The 21,210-nt window shown below is 54.0% G+C and overlaps 2 protein-coding genes across 7 annotated transcripts; both read left to right on the forward strand.

The window, feature by feature from the left end:
- The first annotated feature begins 7,702 nt into the window (after window positions 1–7,702).
- On the forward strand, window positions 7,703–16,757 carry LOC112810427 (uncharacterized). Of its 4 annotated transcripts, XM_073888190.1 has the most exons (6): window positions 7,705–8,205; window positions 8,428–8,463; window positions 9,243–9,386; window positions 9,578–9,733; window positions 14,309–14,391; window positions 16,737–16,757. In XM_073888190.1, the coding sequence occupies exons 2-5, from the start codon at window positions 8,458–8,460 to the stop codon at window positions 14,345–14,347; spliced, it is 345 nt and encodes a 114-aa protein (XP_073744291.1). In that variant the 5' UTR covers window positions 7,705–8,205; window positions 8,428–8,457; the 3' UTR covers window positions 14,348–14,391; window positions 16,737–16,757. The 4 variants fall into 4 exon arrangements, with proteins under 4 accessions (XP_025709820.2, XP_025709819.2, XP_025709821.2 ...); XM_025854035.2 differs by lacking the exons at window positions 14,309–14,391; window positions 16,737–16,757 and adding an exon at window positions 13,621–14,142 and having other exon boundaries at window positions 7,703–8,205; XM_025854034.2 differs by lacking the exons at window positions 14,309–14,391; window positions 16,737–16,757 and adding an exon at window positions 13,621–14,142 and having other exon boundaries at window positions 7,703–8,167.
- ALDOA (aldolase, fructose-bisphosphate A) lies at window positions 14,548–19,925 on the forward strand. 3 transcript variants are annotated; one of them, XM_073888188.1, is made up of 9 exons: window positions 14,548–14,677; window positions 17,089–17,215; window positions 17,301–17,512; window positions 18,109–18,163; window positions 18,263–18,423; window positions 18,792–18,875; window positions 19,000–19,174; window positions 19,337–19,536; window positions 19,625–19,925. In XM_073888188.1, the coding sequence occupies exons 2-9, from the start codon at window positions 17,104–17,106 to the stop codon at window positions 19,718–19,720; spliced, it is 1,095 nt and encodes a 364-aa protein (XP_073744289.1). In that variant the 5' UTR covers window positions 14,548–14,677; window positions 17,089–17,103; the 3' UTR covers window positions 19,721–19,925. The 3 variants fall into 3 exon arrangements, with proteins under 3 accessions (XP_073744289.1, XP_025709818.1, XP_025709817.1); XM_025854033.2 differs by lacking the exon at window positions 14,548–14,677 and adding an exon at window positions 15,608–15,774; XM_025854032.2 differs by lacking the exon at window positions 14,548–14,677 and adding an exon at window positions 16,735–16,890.
- Window positions 19,926–21,210: the final 1,285 nt, after the last annotated feature.

Below are 21,210 nucleotides of genomic sequence, written 5' to 3' on the forward strand. Positions count from 1 at the left end.
CACAAGGAAGGTGTCAAACTGCAAGGGCACGAGGCAGAGGCAGCTCGGCTGGAGCAGTTGAGGAGGGCAGGAACATCACGCTCCCATTGGTGGATGGGTGGACGGTTTAGAGCATGCTCTCCTCCCATTGGCCCACCTCTTGACACATGTGCCCTTTCATGTGCTTCCTGGCAGAGGGGCCTCCCCTAGGGGGTGGGCTGTGCGGGACCTTCTAACGCAGAACTGACCAATTAGAATTCGTCAATGGCTCGATGGACAGCTTCGTTTTGGGCAGAGCTGAAAAAGAAGCAAGGAGAAGGAACGAGGGGGAGAATAAGAACACGCTAAGGAGTCGGGCTTTAAAAGGCAGTACAGTATAAGGTAATGGTTAAGATGGCAGTTTCTAGGGTGGGACCATCTGGGCTTCAGAATCAGACTGCGGATAATAAAAGAAACGGACTGCATGGCTCCATTTGGATGAAGTTCAAACCAGGCAGAATATCTTCTGTGAAAAATCAGAATAGCACTCAACTTGGGGGGGGGGTAGGTGTTGACTGAGGGGAGACCCCTGCAAGCCCTCTGGTGTTGGGAATGCCCTTATTCTGATCACGACTGTACACATAGGTAGGCATGCCCTTAAAATGTGTGCACTTTATTTAAATTAAGCTGGAATTAATTTTTAAAATGCTGAACAAATTTAGGCTCTTCTGTTCCCCGAATGATGGTGGGCCAGTCTCTGTGGACCTCAATTCTTCATCTGTGAAGCTGGTTTAATAATAATTCCAGGTCATTAAATGCTACTTATAGAACATTTACTATGGGCCAGACACTGATCTTAGTGCTTAAAAATATCAACTCATTTCCTCATTAACAGAGGAACAGCTTTGTGGCTTATTATTGTGTCTATTTTACAGAGATGGGAAAACAGAGGCACAGAGAGGTTTGGTACCTTGTCCAAGGTGACACAGGAAGTGAACGAGGTAGGATTTTTAAAATCCTATTTTCTGACTGCATTGGTCTCCATAATGTTAAGCAGATATAGAAAACCCATAAACTCATTTTCCTAAAGGAACTGCAAGGTTAAACAACAACAACAAAACAACATTATTTTAATACAATTTAAACAGCAGTCACAATTTAGAGCTTATCTCTGTGGGTCCTGACTCTGAACATCAAATTAAAGGTTAAACCAAGAGCAAGATAAGATTGCTTTTTTAAAAGATTTTATTTATTATTTGAGAGAGAGAGAGAGAGAGAGCATGAGTAGGGGGGAAGGGCAGAGGGAGAGGGAGAAGTTGACTCCCCACTGAGCAGGGAGCCCGACCCCAGGACCCTTGGGATCATGACCTGAGCCAAAGGTAGACGCTTAACTGACTGAGCCACCCAGGTGCCCCACAAGATAAGATTTTTTTTTAAATGAAGATGGTTCAAATTTTAGAAACAAAGTTAAATAATTTTACTAATAGTTTTTATTCCAATATTCTCTTCAACTTTTCTTGTCTACATTTTTAAAATATTTTATTTATTTGAGAGAGAGAGAGAGAGCGCGCGCATGAGCAAGGGGTAGGGGCAGAGGGAGAGAGAGAAGCAGACTCCCTGCTGAGCAGGGAGCCCGATGTGGGACTCGATCCCAGGACCCTGAGATCATGACCCAAGCTGAAGACAGATGCTTAACTGACTGAGCCACCCAGGTGTCCCAAGATAATATTGTTAAAGATGAAGCCTTTAGTTGCCTTATTAGTGGCCATTCTCCCCACCAGCTTCTCACCATCTGATCAGGACCCCTTGCACTGGCTGCATAACCCACTGTGGGTAACAACTCAAGTTGGAAAAATTTGGTTTAGAGCAGTATTTCTCCACTTTTTTTTTCATTATTCTCCCCTAAGCAGCCTTTTTTAGACATTTTGTTTCCTAATCACCACTCATCATGAAATTTTGATAACACAGATAGGGTGCCTGGGTGGCTCAGTTGGTTAAGCGACTGCCTTCGGCTCAGGTCATGATCCTGGAGTCCCAGGATCGAGTCCTGCATCGGACTCCCTGCTCAGCGGGGAGTCTGCTTCTCCCTCTGACCCTGCTCTCTCTCTCTCTCTCAAGTAAATAAATAAAATCTTAAAAAAAAAGAAATTTTGATAACACAGATATACTATATATCTGTGCTTAATATACTAAAAAGAGATTTTTTGGTTTGGTTTGGTTTGGTTTGGTTTGGGTTTTTTTTTTTTTTTTTTTTTTTTTTTTGCCACCAAGAACCTGTTTCTGACCCCTTGGGGGCGATATTACCCCTGTCAAAATCCATTAGAGCCATCATACCAACTCAGGTTCTGAGCGACCGTTACTCACACCATCTCAACATCCAATGAAACACGATTAGTCCCATTCCACAGATGCATGCAGAGAGACCTTACATTAATTACCGAGGATTGAAAGGGCCGCTAAATGGATCGGGAATCCAGAGTCCTACAGAGATCCTAGCTCAGCCACTTAATTCTCTGCTTCAAAACTGTGCTTTCTCACATGGAACATGGTGGGATTGGTCCAAAGAGGTTTTCTCTAAACCTCAGGGTTTTGTTTGTCTGTTTGTTTTTGCCCTATTTGACCTAACAGTAGCAAACATCTATATAGCACATACTAGCCATCAGGCACCAATCTGTGCCCTATACATATACTAGCTAATGTGGTCGTCACAATAACCTAAGGAGGAGATACCATTATTACTTTCCATTTACAGAGGAGGGAATTGAGGCACAGAGAGGTTGTGTGATTTTCTCAAAGTCACAGGCAGTTAAGTGGGCATAGCTAGGATTTGAACCTGGTAGTCTGATTGGCAGAGTACCCACTCTTAACCAAGCACTTTATTTTTTATTTTTAAAGATTCTATTTATTTATTTATTTGACAGAGACATAGCGAGAGAGGGAACACAAGCAGGGGGAGTGGGAAAGGGAGAAGCAGGCTTCCCACTGAGCAGGGAGCCTGATGTGGGGCTCGATGCGGGGCTCGATGCGGGGCTCGATCCCAGGACCCGGGGATCATGACCTGAGCCGAAGGCAGACGCTTAACGACTGAGCCACCCAGGCGCCCCTTAACCATGCACTTTATTTTTTTTTTAAGATTTTATTTATTTATTTGAGAGAGAGAGAATGAGAGATAGAGAGCACGAGAGGGAAGAGGGTCAGAGGGAGAAGCAGACTCCCTGCTGAGCAGGGAGCCCGATGTGGGGCTCGATCCCAGGACTCCAGGATCATGACCTGAGCCGAAGGCAGTCGCTTAACCAACTGAGCCACCCAGGCGCCCAACCATGCACTTTAAAAGGAAACTCTTTATCACTACTGAAAATAGAAAGCCAGTATCAATTGCTGTAAATAGAAAGTAACCAAAAAATAAATACAATGAAAAAAAGTGTTCTAACCTTCAAGCTAGATACTTTCACCTGCTCCCCATTCTGAGCTGGAGGCCTGCACTCCCTTTGTTAAAAACAAGACACGGCAAGATAAGCACGGGTGGAGAGGTGTTAAAGGGCTTCTGGCAGCAAAACGAGACATGCTCCTGTAATAATCAGAAGTGTTGAAGAGGAACTGGAAAGAGAATAGCTTTCGTACGCAGGCGCCCGCTTTCTTGCAGATGGGTGTAGCGTGTCAAATAAACCCAAGACCAGTCGCGTTCCGCACACCGTGATCCCTCATCAGGGCGTTCTAGGGGTGCCCTGAACTCCTCCTCGGAGGAGGGGAGACTGCGCCAGTTCTGGGGGGCAGGGGGTGCAGCCCCTGGGACGCGCCCCCGGAGAGGGGTTAGGCGTGAGTAGCGCTCCCCCAGGTGACCGTCCAGGCTCCAGGGACTCCGGCCGCTTCCCCGCCCCAGCCTGGCTTCCCAGGGGAGTCTCTCACCCCCACGCGGTCCTCACACACCTGTCACACAATTCACCCGGGGCCTGGAATTTACAGTTTCCTGCTACTCCAGGCTCCTGAGTCCAAATGCTGTCCTGCGCATCCTCTCTGCCTGGGTGCTGCGCAGCCTCGGCCCTGGGAGGCGTGCAGGTGTCTTAGCACCGAAGGCTGTGAATAAGTAAACAATAAGCAGCCAGAAGTGGCATGTTTCCCACATGATACCCAGGGAAGGGTCCAATTCCCCCTACCCGTGCTCTGGGGAGAGTCCCGCCCAGCAGGCCAGAGCATCTATTATTTAATGCTTTTATTGTACCTGGCCCAGGCTAGGCACTGTTTAAGCAAGTCCAGTCCCACCCTTTATCTGTGCAGTAGAAAAAGCTGAGGGGGAGATGAGTGGAGTGAGAAGAGGAAGAGTCTGTCCAGGCCCTTTTTTTCTGCCACAGATTGGCTGTGTGACCTTGGTCAAGTGTCAGAACCTCTCTGAGCCTCAGTTGTATACCCACAAAGTTCCGTTGCCTGAGCTCAAATCCCAGCTCTGTCACTCACTAGCCAGGAGGACTTGGGCACGTGATTTATTGCTTCTTAAAATGAGGATAGGGACTGGAGCAGTACCTCTCCCTCAGGCTGCTAGGATGAGTGAATGAGATGTGTTCCTATGTGTCCCCTTGTAAATTCTCACTCTAATATGCATTCCAAGTTGTTCGGGTTCTATTTTTTCATGAGCCCTTTGTTCTATGCTGGGGACGGTACATAACCTTTCCTCCGATCATCACGAGCCCTCTTGCATCTTAGAGATCCCTGCTTTCCGGATAAGCAGCTCACGCTCCATGAGATCAGCTGACTTGCCCAGGGTCACACAGATACACAGTGGCACAACTAGAATCCATTGCCTGACCTAAAATTCTTTTCAACCAGGTCAGGATTCTTTTCTATCTATAAAGTGGAAATAATGGGGGCTCCGTCAGTTAAACATCGCCTTTGGATCTTTTCATGATCCCAGGGTTCTGGGATCCAGCCCTGTGTTAGACTCCCTGCTCAGCAAGGAGTCTGCTTCTCCCACTCCCTCTGCCCCACCCCCCTCGCTCTCTCTCTCAAATAAATAAATAAAATAGAAAAAATAAAAATTAAATTAAAATAAGATGGAAGTAATTGTTCATGCCACTCAGGTCTACTGTTAGGATTAAATAAAGTCTGGGAAGAGGGTTTGATTGATGCTTGCTCTAGCTCTGGTCATCTCCACTTCTTATTCCCTGGGCATGACTACCTGAGCACAGGCCTTTCATTTTCCTAAAAGGATGCCGATAACCTCCTCTTAATCTCTGGGAGGCAGTATCATCTGATGTCCATAGGAGGGGCCGAAAGTCTAAGATCAAAATCGGAGCAGCCGGTTCCGTTCCCTCGCCTGAGGGCAGGCCTGGCTGGGTTTCTTCCATCTCCTGGGTGTTCGGTGGGTCTCAAATCTCCCACCCACCCCACAAGGACTGAGAGTACATCACCTTTTTCTTTCCTTCTTGGGGTCAGTGCAAAACTCCACACAATCATATCTGACATCTCCAGCTTTGAACTTGAGGGAGAGGGAGACCTTATGGTTATTTGGCTATCGTGAAGTCAGTTTCTCCCTGCCTCCAACAAATGGTGTGATGTGAGCAGAAGTGGCCTTGGCAACGTGGGTGCATACATCACCGTCCTATGGGTTTGTCTTGCAGAGAGCAGGCCCGGTGCACTGTCCACCATCCTGCATAATGTATGAACCCTCGGTAGGAACAGAATACCATCAGCAGTGAGTCTGACCACTGCAGGCCATGGACGTGTCCAGAGGTCTTGCCAAGGCTGACGTCTCTCTGTTGGCAGGAACAGAACAGAGGGAGGGAGTCTTTGTCACCTGAGGCCTTTCCTGGGGCTGGGGTGGGAACTGGCCTCATCTTGGGCCTTGGGATTCTGCAAAGATGGGGCAGACAAGACAACAGCCCCAAGAAGGCAACCTGACTCTACCTTAGAGTCAGCAATGATGACATTGGGGATGGCTAGCTTCCTGTCTCCTGGGTCTGAAGCTCCCTCTGAGAGGGCTGGGGGTGGCAGAGGAGGGGTGGGACTCTGTCAGTGTGGTTGAAGGTGAGAAGGGAGATTTGGTAACAGGGGACACAAACCCCGGCAATTTTGGGGGTTGCCTCGGGGTGCCAGAAACCCCTAGGGGCAGCAGTAGGGACAAGGTACATGGTGAGGGGGGGAGGACATGGACAGAAGTAGGTGTATAGTGGTACTGCTGATGTGGGAAACAAAGGCAGAAACAAACTATTAAATTTCCTATAGCTCATCGGCAAGTCCTTGAAACTGGCAGAGTGACATTCCTCTGGGGACTCAACTGCCTCGATGTTGATACTTTGCTAAGGGCAAAAGACAATCCTAGCCCACCCCCCACCCCACCCCCACCTCCCAGGATCCTGTAGGCCTACTTTAACATACAAAAATTCTTTTGGTAACTTCCTTTATCTCTAAGCCCCCCAAGATACACGTTGGCTATCATCCCCCAAGCATATGGCCCACTGATATACATCTGAAGTGTCTCATGAGTAAGGTTTTATTAGACGGTGATAAATGACCTTTTCCCAACAATAGCTAGCCCCTTCAAGGTCCTGGAAACCTTGCTTCCAAAATTCCTTAGAGACTTACGCTATCCCTAACACTCTCCCAACTTGAAAGTATATATAATAATGGGCCACTCCTCGTGACCCCGGTGCAGCTCTTTCTGCTCCCGGGTCGTGTCCCTGTGCTTTAATAAAAATCACATTTTTGCACCAAAGATATCTCGAGAATTCTTTCTTGGCCATCAGCTTCGAACCCTAATGTTATTTCCTACATCACTACTTTCAGGGGAACATGCCCAGATGCAGTTATTGGATGAAGTCTGAGGCTTTGGTGTGCTTACATGAGTGTACAGAGTGCAGCCATGTATGTGTAGATCCCAAAAGGGCAGGAATGCAGGTGGGAGGTCTGAGTGGCTTGTGAGCCATGGGACCAGGGCATCTCGATAACTACCCTTCATTAGTGGATGGCATTGGATTTGATTCGTTCATAGAATCAGTGAGTACTCGCTGGAGGCCCCCAAGACCACACCAACTGCCAGGGCTTGCGATATGGGGATGAATCAGACCCAGGCACTTGTTGTCTAACCAGGGAGCCAGGCGCCGAAGGGGAGAATTCAAATACGTTGTCATCAGTGCTGGAATAGGCAGGCATATAAGGTGCCCACAGCAGCTACCACCCCCTGAGGTTGGCAGGGAGACCTCCCTGAGGCAAAACTGAGCAGAGGCTTGGAGGATGAGGGAGTTCTTCAGGGGGAAATAGGGGAAGGATGTTCTAGGCAGAGGGAACAGTATCTGCAAATGTGTGGAGCTGTGAAACCCTTTGCTCAGGAACCTTGAACAGATGGAAGACTGGAAGAATGATGGAACAGGGAACAGTCTTACTTATTTGTTTACAGATTATCTGCTCCTCCTCCCCCAGTGGAATGTGTGCCCCATGAGGACAGGAAATCTGTTTTATTCTCCCCTGGAGGCCGGGCCTAGATGAGATATGCTGTTAATGAACAAAGGGAAGATAGGACGGGCCCAGACTGGATGAGGTGGACAGTCGGCTAAGCATTTGAACTTTGTCCTTCGGAGGAACTTTGTCCTTCGGAGGTTTAAAATAGAAAAGGGACAAGATCTGAGGTGGGTGGCAGGAAATCACTTAGACAGTGACCAAAGGTTGAGGAGACCCGCCCAAGTCTTAAACTGGAGCACAGTCAATAAAAAATGAGTGGGGTAAAGTTGAGGGGGGAAAAAAAAAAGTAAAATGCTATACAATTGACAAGCTAGCTTTGATTTTTACAGCATCCCCGTAAGGCAGGAGTTTCCAGGTTTTACAGAGGAGGAAATGGATTCCGCGCGGCTCAGTGACTTGGCCAAAGTCACCCAGCACGTTGGTGGTGCAGCCCGGCGGGTCGGTGTTCCCTTTGCGGCGCCGCAGGACCCAGCACGGGATGAGGACCCGACCCGGGCAGGTGGCAGCGGGGAACTCGCCTTTTCCGTTCAGTAACGGCGGGAAAACCCAGAGGACCGCGACTAGGAGGGGCCGGCGGCCGCAGAGGATCCGGCCGGGGAAGAGCGGCGAGCGGCGGGGAGAAGGAATTTGGGTCTCGGCGGCCGCCGTAGGAGCGGCGCTCGGATCCCCATAGCAACGGCCAGACGCAGCGGGAGCTTCTGGGCGGCGGCCGATTGGACGAGCGCGGCGCGGAATCCGCGAACTGCCCGCGGCCCCGAGGGTGCAGGCGCCGGGGACCGGTCACTGGAGGGAGCCGGGGTGCGGGGACAGCCAGGGGTGTGGCCCGGTCGGGCTGGGGCCTGCGAGGGGGACGCCGCCCCGAATCCCCGGACCCCCGATCCCCACTGTCCGGACCAGGAGCCATCGTTCGGCCTCAGTTTCTCCAAGCGAGAGTTGGCGGGAGAGAGGGGGGGGGAGTGGGCATCCCAGTCCAATGGCCCCTCTCAGCCTCTGAGACCCAGGACTTTCTCTCCTCTGCAGCTCCTGGACTGACTGGCGCTGCCCTGACCCATGGACGTGAGTCCTAGGCCCCTTTCCCTTTTCTGGAGCGGCCCCCTCAGGGCCTTAAACTCGCCTTGGAGCCCGAGCCCAGACTGGAGAGGGGGCTGTTTACCCAACAGAGACCCTTCGAGCTCAGGACCAGAGCTGTGAGAGAGTGCCCGGAATAGACTTCACACGGAGAGCACATTCCCGCTCTTTCTGGCAAGATGAGAAGCTTGCCAAGTAATCAAGGAGGCTTTAAAGGCATCCCAGGCTGAGGGAACAGCTTGGGCAGAGACTCGGGGCTGGGAGACTTCAGTCTGGCTGGAGTATAGAGGAGGAGGGAGGGAGAGGTAGGCAGGGCTAGACTGGGGCTTTGTCACTGAGATAAGAAGTTTGGACTGAGTCCGTGGGAGATACTGATGGATTGTAAGGAAGGGAGGGTTACACAACACAACTGGTGTGGAAAGGGGCAAAACTGCAGGTTGGAAGACATTTAGGGCCTGAGGGATGGTAAAGTGGGGCTGAGGAATCAGAGACAATAGGTCTGTGTGGAGAGGCATTCTGAGAGGAAGATCAACCAGTCTTGGAAAATTCTCAAATGACCAGCAGGGACCGATGGTCCTGAAAAGGGGGTGATTGGGAGAAGTCACGTTTGGGGAACAGGATAGTGTAGTCCTAACGACTCTCTCCCCGCCATCTGATGGCTGTTCCTCCTCTCATCCGAGCCACGTCCAGGTGTCCGTCCTGGTATTTTTGTGCTCCCCGCAGCCCCTCCCACCTTCTTGTCACCCCTTCCTCCTGTGCTTGTGCAGGCCTCCTCTAGCCCGTGGAATCCCACCCCGGCTCCCGTCAGCAGTCCTTCCCTGCTGCTCCCCATCCCTGCCATCGTGTTCATCGCTGTGGGCATCTATTTGTTGCTGCTCGGCGTAGTGCTGCTGACTAGGCACTGCCTACTGGTGAGGAGCCTGGTGGAGGCCGAAGGGTGGGCTCCGGGGAAGAGGAAGCGGTCAGTCAGTGCCCTCAGCAGCAGGCCCTTACCCTGAGGCTCCTTTGCCATTTAGCCACCGCATCCATCCCTCCGTGCCATGTCCCCCCCACCTCCTCCCCCCACCATCTGGCCCGGATCCTGCCCCTTTGCATCTCCTAGGCCCAGGGTGGCTGCACCGACTGCAGCTCCCCCTGCAGGAAGCAAGGTGCCTCCAGGCCCCAGGACTGTTGCTGGACCTGTGCAGAAGCCTGCGACTTCCCTCTGCCTAGCCCAGCCCACTGCCTGGACGCCTGCTGCCCCCAGCCCACAAAAGCGGTGAGTTCCCGTCCCAGCCCTGACACCCTGAGCCCTGACCTGGGCCCTCTCTGGGCATTTCTTTTGTTGGTGCTGTTCAACAACATGGATTGCTGAGCACTGACTCTGGGGAGACTGGGTCAGTTGGAGACAGCCAAAGAAAGACATCATAAACAGCACATCGCATACTTTCTGGTGCTGAAAGCTACTTGGAGGACAGAAAACAGGGTGGCAGCTGGGGACAGGTGTGTAACCTGGAGGGCACACTGGCTTCTGAAAATGGTGGTTAAAAGAAAAAACAACCCGACACAGAGCTCCTTCTGTTCACTGAGTGAGTACGACGCCCCAGATTCTGTGCCACTTTATTGACATTATCGTTTACTCAACAACCCCGAGAGCTGGGTATTTTTGAAAACCTAGATATATATAGTTCTGAGTATGAAAAGCATTGATTACAAAGCGTGCATGTAGAAATGCAAAGAAGGCACCAGTCAGCGTGTAAACCAGCTCTATAACCAAGGCTGCTATGTTTTGTTTGCGCCCTCATATACTGGTAGACTGTTGTCACTGCTGTGTTATCTACCAGTATTTGGCAAAGATGGGGTCATGCCACAGATACTCTTTCATCACTTCTGCTACCTGCCCTTTTTGACTTGACATCACACCTTGACCTCCTCTCCGTGCCTGTGCATGTAGAGGGGGAAGTATTTCTGTCCTTTTGCAGGGAGAGGAGTTGGCTGAGGGAGATTCAGTCGCTTCTACAATGTTACATAGTAGAGTGGTGCACAGTAAATTGCTCCACTGTGTGTCGAAATAGAATCCTCAGGGAGAAGCCTGGCTCCTGGAGGGCAGGCCATTTTCGCTTTTGCGGGTTGAAAGATGGTGAATGTAATTGACCACCTTCCTATTTGGGGCTCGGATTTAGACAGCGAAGCTCTTGCCCTTGAAGTGGTGACCTTCCCCCCAGGAGGAAAGCAGGAGGATGAAAGACAAGCAAATTCATAACTTGGGCTGACCATAGTTGGTCAAATTCCCGGGAGATGTTTTGAGTTTTGAAGGAAATTATGGGGCAAGGGGCTCTCCTCTTACAAAAAAATCTGCTTCTGGTTTCCTAGGGGTAGCTGGGAAAGGGAGCCCAGGACTGAGGCTAAAGGGGCAAAGGGGAAAAAGAAGATGGCCCTGGGTCCTAAAAACTCCCTATTTCATAGGAAATGCTCAATTACGAAGCGATTTCTGGTCCCCTGTTGGGGGTACGCTGCTCCTTGCCCCTTCTGTCAGTCTGGGCCTCTCCTCCTCGGTCAGGGTGAGGTGCAGGGAATTCCAGACCTGGACATATATTTTATATATATATATCAGACCTCAGGGTCTGATCCACCCGGCTTCTGCCGGAGCCAGGAAGGATTCTAGAATGGCCACAGGGCAGGGCAGGATCCCATTCTGTCCTTGAGCTGTCTTGGCACAAGGTACAGTAAAGTGCCTGTTCTTCAGTTTCTTTGTAGTAACAGTAACAACCACAAATATGACAAAGCTCTTGCCTACTTTACAGCTGTTAGAAACAGCCTTCCAGAGGCTGGAGTGACTTACCTGAGGCCCAGGCCGGGACACAAACCCAGATTTCTCTTCCTCTCTGGGGGAGACACCTGCCTGCTCTGGGCTTTCACCAAGCATGTGGCAAAGATCTCATTCACTCATTCACCCATTCCTTCACCTACTAAAGATCTGTGCAGTTGAGGCACTGTGCCAGGCCCTGGGGGCTCTGCGAAAGAAGCTGGACTGGGTCCCAACCCACACGGGGCTTCCACTGCAGCAAAGGACAGAGAGGAGGAAGTAGGCAGTTACGTTAGAGCATGAGAAACAAAGTGATACATAGCGCGATGGTTGGTTCTCAGCCCTGTGTGTGATCAGAAGTGCGGATGGGACAGACACAAAGCCAGGCATCCGGGCCCCATACCCAGTAGGTCTGGCCGGGGCAGGGGCCGGAGAGCTGTAGCAAGAATCGCTGCCTTTTCTGGAGTGCTCACCACGTACTAGGCATCAGGCTCAGCTCCTTCCCCTGATGCCCCACCGTGAGCCTCTGAAGCAGGCATTCTGTTGGTTTCAGAGATGACCGAACTGAGGTTCAAAACATGAGTGAGCCAAACCTGGGCCTGAATTTGATTCAAATCTGGGCCTGAGCTCTGGACACCAGAGACGGCGGGCCATCACAAAATCACAGGGAAAGGAATCGAAGCCGAAGCTGCAGAGCCTAGAGAGACACAAGGGTTAACAGGCTTGTGGCATTCTTGTTTATGTACCAAAGTAGCAGATTCCTTCCAGAAGCCACATGGCTGCTTGTGAGAGTCCAGAAATCCATTAGACAGTTATTAATGACTAGCTCTAAATCCTTACAGTGGACAGAGCCCAGAAATGCTTTCAATACCCTCTCCTTCGAGGTGAGGGTGGCAGAGCCTCTCTCAGCCACCAGTGCTGCGCACAGAATGACAGTGTGGTCCTCCAAAACCTCACAGAGCCCACTTCATCCCAAACTGGGACTCCCCAGAGACGCCCCAAACCACTCCTTCGTCAGATACAAGGAAACCGCTTCACTCCCCCTTCCGCCATGACGCCTGTAGCCTCCTCCTCGAGAGACAGTCCTGCTGACAGCAGCGCCAGCCCAGGTCAGACCCCTGTCCCTGCAGCCAGCAGATCCCCTCCCCTCACTGGAGCCCCTAGTGATATCTGATCTCACCAGTCATCTGACAGCGCACCCCCAAACCTCAGCTGTTTCAAAGGTCATTCCCCTATTTCTGGCTTGGCCTGGCATCTGATTGAGGTGTGCAACTGGGACTGTCAGCTAGCTCGGCCTCAGGCCTCAAGGAGCCAATCTCCTGGCACGTCCGGGGTGTGTCCCACTCCAGCCACTTGGCCTGACTCCAGCCCATGCGTGAAGCAGTAGCAGATCACCCCTGTCACCAGGCAGGAGAGGAGTAGGCTGAAATAGACCAGTTCTCCCTTCCTGTCACAAGGGACAGACCCTTCTTTCCCCCCGGGGAGCTAAGGAGTCCTCTTCTTTCTTCTTTGCCCAAAGAGGGGAAAATGGTTTGATTCATCCACTCACTCGACATTCATTTGTATCTCACATACCTACCGAGGATGAGTCCTCGTGCTAGCTCACCGGTGACATGAGATGAACTGTCCCTGTCCCCGCGGACCCAGAAAGAAGCTGATAGTTCTGGCTCTGGGGGGCAGTGGAGTCAAGGGGCCTCTCCCTCTCTGAGCCTCTATTTCCTCTTTTGTGGAGAGGCCCCCTGCCCAAGGTTTGATAAATAAAAGAGAGAGGACTCTTGAAAACATTAAAAAAAAAAATCTGCCAATTACCATTTTCAAAGACAACTGGGAGATTTTTCAGAATCATGCATGAATACAGCCTTGCAGGGAGTAGGTGCTCAGAAATAATGAAAGAGGTCCTGCAGTTTGGTCTCATGCCAAGGAAGAAAACAGAACCAAGTTCTTTTTATCATAGAAGGAAAACGTGTGTGTGCTCTCCCTCGTCTCCGTACTTGGAACTGAAGGAGGCCACAAGGATATAGTAGAACCAACTTTAAGCTGAACATCAGGACTTCATGGAACAGGGCTACTTGATCTCTCAGTCTCCTTGCCTATAAAATGGGAAGAAGGAAAGAACCCCCTGAATAATTTCTTCCAGCTCCTGAGCTCAGTTGTTTGGAACGCCGCCTCCTTGCTGATTTCTCAACAGCACAGGGAATTGATTTGTTCTCAAGAAATGGTAGATGGTACCCTCTGTTCCACTGGGCAAATGTGGCTTCCCAGGCCTCTCTGTTCCCTTCTCCCCGGAGAGGGAAACAGCTTAGGGGACTGGTCGCCCTTCCTCCTGCCCCTCTCCCTCACCCCTCTCTCCTCTCCCTCAGGGTTGGGCCCCTAGCTGTCCCCGCTGCTGTCCGCTCTGTGACTGTGCCTGTGCTTGCCAGCCTCCCGACTGCCAGAGCCTCAACTGTCTCTGCTTCCAGATCAAGCTCCGATGAGGCCCCGGAGTCCCTGCCCCTTGGGGAGTGGCCAGCCCCCGGGGCCCACATGCCCCGCTCCCTGCCCCGCTCCCTGACGGGGCCTCTAGGCCCCTGGAACCACAAATGGCCTGCCCAGCTCATCGGCCTGGGAACCAGCGGCGGAGAGCCTGGCTCCCTGCAGAGCAGGACTCAGAGAGCCCCTGGCCATTTGGACTGCAGCCCCTTTGGAGGGCCAGGAGGGAGAGGGGCTAGTGCTCTGGCAGGTCACCCTGCCCACCTCTCCCTCTTGCCACATAAACTATTATAATTGAAGGTGAGGGTGGGAGACACTGCTCACCACAGACCACCTCATGGGACGAACTTGGGCCTGGAGTATCAGGATATAGGGGTACCACAGCCACACAGTGTCCATGGACTCTCGGTTATCTTGAGGTGAGCATCGCATCTGCATCTGCATCTGCTCTCCCGCCAAAGGCATGGTCTCCCCAGAATCACAAGAGCCATCATCAGGGCCCAGAGGGGAGGGAGGATAGAGAAGGAGGCAGGGAGGGCCCCAGATCCGAGTCTCCTTTCCTCTTCTCCCTCCCCATAGATTCTTGTGCGAAGACTGATTTCTCTTGACAACCTCTGAGGGCTTCAGACTGGATTTCCAAGGAAATGTCCTCCAAAGTACCGGTGAGTGGGCAGGGCCCGCCCCTGCCCCCCAACTAGGGCAGGCCCAAGCCTTCCTCCCCCTTCCCTCACTGTAGGCCCCACGCTGGCATGAATGTCAGGGGCTTCAGGTTTCCCTAAATATAGGTCCCTGCCAGCGGATCCGTGGCAAGGAAAGGGCAGGGGTCACCGGAGGAGTTGCGGACATGGGCTGGGGGGAGGGCGGGAGCTGCCTTATAACCCAGCCCGGGAGCGGCCAGGCTCACTCGCTGCTGACCAGGCTCTGCCCGCTCCTTCTGCCTCCTCGCAGGTAGGCGCCCACGGGACGCAGCGCGGGGGGGGGGGGGGGGGGGGGGGGCAGGGGGGGCCGGAGGGGGTGGGGGGGTTCAGCTGGGGGCTGACCAGCTAGGGACAGGTTTGATTTGGAGGGGGAAGTCACGTCCCAGGGAGACGTTTTCGCGGGGCTTCTGGCGCCGCATCCCCAGACTTGCTGGGACGAGCGGTGGCTGCTGCAGGACGGTCGGCGCCGGCCCGGGGCGGAGAGCGCCTGCGCACGCGCGGCGAGGCTGGCCCGCCGGACCCAGAGCCCCTGAGCCCGACGGGCGCGGCCGGGGCGCCGACACCCGCGCGGGCGGGCCTCCCGGAACCGCTGCCCCGCCGCCCTCTCGGGCTCCTCCCAGTGCAGCCGCTCTTCCGCGCGGGCGGGTGACCCAGGGAGGGGTGGCCCCGCGCCCCTGAGCCCGCAAGGGGAGTCTGCGGGCGAGGCCGGCCGACGCCCGACCTCCGGGTGTGCCACAGCGTGACACACGCGGCCATCAGCGCCGGCCGGAAGCTGGGGCTGCCCCGGGCCGCCCGGCGGGGGCTGGGCGGGGAGGCTGAGCCTCCGTCTTTTCAGGCTCTTGTACCCGCTTCCCCCCTCCCCATCTCCTCCGGTGCCCCAAATCGGCTGAGTCACAGCGCCCCAGAACGCGCCAACTGGGGGGGGAGGGAGAGGGAGGGGAGGGCCCCGGCGACCCGCAGGATGTGGCCCGAGTCACGTCCTAGGGGGCCGGGGGAGGGATCGTGTTCTCGCCGCGCTGTCCCCGCCCAAGCGCCGCCTCCGGGCTTCGCCTTTCGGGGGCGGCCTCTCCACTAATCCTCGCCTGCAATTGGACGGCAGGGCGCCTCCCGCCCCCTTCAAGGGAAGAAACCCGGCGGAGGCTGGCGCCGTGCCTTTATAAAGCCCGGCACCACCTCCCTCCTGCCCGCCCCCTGCGCCGCCCCCTCCGGAGCTTAATAGGCTGCGTTCCTGCTGGAACGCGTCGCAGAACCAGGGTCCTGGTAACGACTGCCGCGTTCGCTCAGTCTGCTCGCCGGCCCGCCGCCCTCCACCGCCGCACCCCGCAAACCCGCCCCCTCCCGTGCCAGGTGAGCGCCCCTCGCCATGTGCGAAGGTCAGGGACCGTGGAGAAGGATCCTGGGGGCCGTCGGCAGCCGGACCCCCCCTCCCCCAACCCCGGTCCCAGCATCTCCCGCGTCCCACTACCACCCACACATATGCTCTCAGCCCGGATTCCGCAACCCTCTCCAGCTTGAGCTCGGTTTGCTGCGCAATGCAGCGGCTCCGCGCGCTGCGTCATGGCGAGGGAGGAAGCAGGACGAGATGAAGGGCCGTTCTCTCTCTCCTTTACTTGCCGGGACCCCAGGTGCAAAGCATTACGGCCCCTTTGCCTCTGCGGGGATCCTAAGAGGCAGCAAAGGGATGGGGGCCAGCTCATATAACTGCCTCAGGGTTCCGGAAAGCGTGGTTGGGCCCTGCCCTGGGAGGTGGGCGCCCCCGGCGAGGAGGGGAAACCCCTTGGAGGCGCCTGATGCCCAGTTAACACTTTCCGTGTCTTTCCTTATTGGGTGACCTTGATGGTGAGCTTGGAACAGCTGCAGCCGTGCGAGCAGACAGGAGCATTTTCAGGGGAAGGGGTGGGGCGCTTGCCTCTCTACAATTCTCTCACCCTGTATGAGCAGTGAGATCGGCAAACCTTAACCCATTTCCGCCACCCCGGCCTGGGCTTCCTCTGCTGCCCGTTCCTGGGCTTCTGATTACCCTCCTACCCTTTCTTCCAACACCCTTTTCCGAACGCCCTCCCCCAACCCTGGTGGAGAAGCTTGACCTTGGGATGTCCTTGAGGCTTTGGAGCCTGGGCCAGCCCTGGGACTTTGGGTGGATTGGAAGGCCCTGGCAGTCAGAAGATCTGGGTTCTAATCTCAGCTCTGGCTCTTGTGCTGTGTGACTTGAATCACAGAACTTTCCCTTCTCCGGGTCCTTGGGTTGGGCCCTCTGCCTACATACCCCCTCTAAATTCTAAATTACTCCGGTTCGGTTCTGCTTCTAGGCAAGGTGACCCCATGGCAGAGCGCAAGCCAGAAGGGTCCGGCTTCTACATGACCCGTCTGTCCATGGCTCTGGCCTATTGCATTGCCCCAGATGCCAGTACGCCACCCCACCCACAGCTGGGAAACACCCAGCAACAGACAGTGTTAGGAAAGGTACAGGAGGCAGGCCTAGTATAGGGAAGTTGGGTGTAGGGGAGGGCTGGGGACAGGAAGTGGCCAGATACCCACCGGTATGGAGCAGGGGAGGTAGGGAACCTTTATCCCAACCTCCAGGCAAGGGGCCCTGCTAGTTGGAAGACCCACAGTGAGCCCCCGCTAACCAGTCCTCCCCTGTCTGCCCCCTTTGCCCAGGAACTGACCGGCACCATGCCCTACCAATACCCAGCGCTGACCCCGGAGCAGAAGAAGGAGCTTTCCGACATCGCTCACCGCATCGTGGCTCCGGGCAAGGGCATCCTGGCTGCAGATGAGTCCACTGGTACGGGCAAGACACCGTAGGAGGAGAGCCTAGGGTCAAGGGTGACTGGCTGACCCCCTTATTTCTGTATGCTGCCCTCTCCCAGGGAGCATCGCCAAGCGGCTGCAGTCCATCGGCACTGAGAACACAGAGGAGAACCGGCGCTTCTACCGACAGCTGCTGCTGACCGCCGACGACCGCGTGAACCCCTGCATCGGGGGCGTCATCCTCTTCCACGAGACGCTCTACCAGAAGACAGATGATGGGCGTCCCTTCCCCCAAGTTATCAAATCCAAGGGCGGTGTTGTGGGCATCAAGGTGAGGGGGCGGGGTCTCAGGATGTGAGAGGTGAGCAAGCACTCTGGGAGAGAAGGCCAGAGTAGTAGGCTGGCGATGGATGTTGGGTTGGGAGTCTGGAGACTTGGGTGAGGTCTGCCCCACATCACCTCCAAAGCATATGTGAGGAAAGCTAGAAACGTAGGAGACCCGCTTGGCCTGTTTTTAATATTTCATTTTTAAGTAATTCCCACACCCAACCTGGGGCTTGAACTCACAACCAGCCCTGAGATCAAGAGTCACAGGCTCCACCGACTGAGCCAGCCAGGCGCCCTTGCCTGGCGTTTTTAATCCTTGTAATTCTCAGAGCACGGTATTCCCTTGATCGTACAGAGAAAAAAACCAGAAACTCAAGGCAGTGATGTGTGCGGCTCAGCGAGTTAGTAAGTGCTAGGAGCCCAGGCTCTGTCCAGTCACATCCCCATGTATTTTGTCTCCTAGGATCAGGTAGTGTAACTACGTGAAAACGTTTGCAAAGCGAGATACCATTTGAGGGATTAAGGAAAGTTGAGGGCAGAGTGGAGTACTAGAGGTCCCTTCCCCCACCTTATGTTGTTGCCCACCCCACCCCCCCACAGGTGGACAAGGGCGTGGTACCCCTGGCAGGAACAAATGGCGAGACTACCACCCAAGGTGAGAACTGCTCTCTGCTCCCTGCCCTCCAGACCTACCCCTCCGGGTGCCACCCGCCCCCTCCTCCGCCATGTTCTGACTCTTCTACTCCCCATCCAGGGCTGGATGGGCTGTCTGAGCGCTGTGCCCAATACAAGAAGGATGGAGCTGACTTTGCCAAGTGGCGCTGCGTCCTGAAGATTGGGGAACACACCCCCTCAGCCCTTGCCATCATGGAAAATGCCAACGTTCTGGCCCGTTACGCCAGCATCTGCCAGCAGGTGGGCCGATGGGTCCCCAACAGGCCACCTCCCACCTCCTTTGGTTCCAGAGTATCAGCTAGCCTGCCACCCATCTGTCAGGATACATACCCCGCCCCCGCCCCCCCCCCCCAGCAGCTGTTCTGGATCCTCACCAAGCGTCCGGCTTGGGCCCATGGAGGATACTCGAGGGCTCTCTGAACAGAGGAGCAGAAGAGGGATTATGTGGGTGGCTTGGAGGACATGCCTGTCTCTTGCAGTCCGCTGAGGGCTATGAAGCCATGAGTCTCTGTCATCGTGGACAGAAGATCTCGGCTGATGGCTGTGGAGAGCTGTAGGTGGGCTCTAGGTTAGGAGGCCTCATGGCTACCCTGTCCCTCATCCCACAGAATGGCATCGTGCCCATCGTGGAGCCTGAGATCCTCCCTGATGGGGACCATGACTTGAAGCGCTGTCAGTATGTAACCGAGAAGGTAAGGTACCTGCCTGCCTGGACAGTGTGGTGGCTAGGCAGCTGGGCCGGGGGCCTTGGGGCTGACCCATCCCCACCCTGCCCCCAACTCCACCCCAATCCACCTTGGCCCTGCTCTGCTGTAGGTGCTGGCTGCCGTCTACAAGGCTCTGAGTGACCACCACATCTACCTGGAAGGCACTTTGCTGAAGCCCAACATGGTAACCCCAGGCCACGCCTGCACCCAGAAATATTCTCACGAGGAAATCGCCATGGCAACTGTCACAGCCCTGCGCCGCACAGTGCCCCCCGCTGTCACTGGTGAGACCCACATCCTCCTCTTGATCTCTGGGAGGTAGATGAACTGCACCCGTAATCTTTAAGCCCATTTGGTCAGATTTTCAGGTCAGTTTCTAGAGGCTGCTACCAATCCCCAGGTCTTTGCCCACAGCCACTTACCCCACTTTACCCCTTGTTCTACAGGGATCACTTTCCTATCTGGAGGCCAGAGTGAGGAGGAGGCATCCATCAACCTCAACGCCATCAACAAGTGCCCCCTGCTGAAGCCGTGGGCCCTGACCTTCTCCTATGGCCGAGCCCTGCAGGCTTCTGCCCTGAAGGCCTGGGGTGGAAAGAAGGAGAACCTGAAGGCTGCCCAGGAGGAGTATGTCAAGCGAGCCCTGGTAAGGATGGGACTGGATGGAGGTGGGCAGGGTGTCGGGGCGGATGGAATTCTGATGAGACCTCACTCTGGCTCCTCTCCCCTCTTAGGCCAACAGCCTCGCCTGCCAAGGAAAGTACACCTCCAGTGGTCAGGCCGGGGCTGCAGCCAGCGAGTCCCTCTTCATCTCTAACCATGCCTACTAAGCGGAGGTGTTCTAAGGCTGCCCCCTCAACACTCCAGCCCCTGCCCCCTCCCACACTCACTCTTGAAGAGGGGGCCTCACCGGGGCTCCAGGCTGCTCTTTCCCATCACTTTGCCTCCCACGTGACATTGGTGTGTGGTGTTGTCTGTATATGCTAATTCCATCTCTTTCCAGCCCACTGCCAATAAACAACTATTTAAGGGGGAGTCTGCTGTCCATGTCTGGTATTCAGGCCAGGGAGGGCCAGGGGAGGTGTCAGAGCCTAGAAGAGTCCTTTCTCTTTGTCCTTGTGAGGCAGGAGAAAATCGAATGGGTTGGGAGAGGACCTTCGTACGTTGTTTTACGCTTGCCCAGGGCTTCAAGAAGAGAGCTTGTGAAATTTTCTTCCCACCATCAAGGGCTTCGCCCCCTTTTGCCAGCAGCACCTGATAAGGCTCACAGTTGGGGACTACGTGTGTAACTGTTAGGCTCAGCTGCACTTTTAGACCCAGAATTTAGAGGTGCAGAAGAGGTGCCCCTGTGACAAAAACAGTCGCTGACAAAAGCCAACATTTCCCGAGTGCTGTGACCCAGGTGACAGAAGTGATCTATATAAGTAGGTGCTTCGTGCTTAAGGCCGTATTGCCTGAGATTGCCCTTTCTTGAGGAAGACAAGATTATTAATACATATGTCCTTCATCTACACTGTTGAGCTGGTCTGTTTTCCCATCTTAACAGGGGATGGGATTAGAACTGGCTTCTTAATTAATCTTCTTTGGGCTGGGGAAGCCCTTGACAAACTTGGAATCCCTTTCCAAAGGGGCCTCAGCTACCCAGACAGAACTGTGGGGCTCAGGTTCCGGCTTAAGCCCTGAGCCAATGTAGCTGCTGTATTCCATGTAGCCAGAAGGAAGGCCCTGCACTTAACCCCTGTGCCAGCCATGTCTTGGACCCTTCCCCGGACACCTAGGCTGAGGTGTAGCAGTAATCAGCTCTTCTGAGCTGTTAAATTAGATCCTGTTCATAACTGGGGACCTCGTGAGTCTTGCCATTTCCTGAATTTCCTGATACGAGGCACTTTGCTGTCTGAGCTTCCTTCTAGAGGGAGAAAATAATCTTAACTATTGTGGTCTTTCTGGCCTTAAGGGAATCCCTGTAGTGATGCTCCTAGAACTGACTAGGACCTTCTAGGAGTTTTAAGGACTCGGTCCTTTCCTTCAATGCACATTTGCATGTTGCCTACATACAAAACCAAATCCACTCTTAGTGCTCCTCTAAACTTTGGCCTCACTTCTGTACCTAGCCTCACAATTCTCTGTGAAACGAAGTAAAGCAAATAAAAATGGAAGGTCATCAGAAGATAGCAAAAAAGACTTCAAAAGGGAGCAGCCTGTGTAAAGGCTCAGATACCACAAAGTGTGCATCATCTCAAGTGTCAGTTCGGGGCTTTGGACCTTTTTAACAGAGTGAATTCCAGAACGTGTAAGTGATAGGTGGAGAAACTAGAACGGA

Source organism: Callorhinus ursinus, unplaced genomic scaffold (assembly GCF_003265705.2).
Source record: "Callorhinus ursinus isolate GAN/ISIS: 27379988/994484 unplaced genomic scaffold, GSC_fseal_2.0 scaffold87, whole genome shotgun sequence".
Classification (NCBI taxonomy): Eukaryota; Metazoa; Chordata; class Mammalia; order Carnivora; family Otariidae; genus Callorhinus; species Callorhinus ursinus.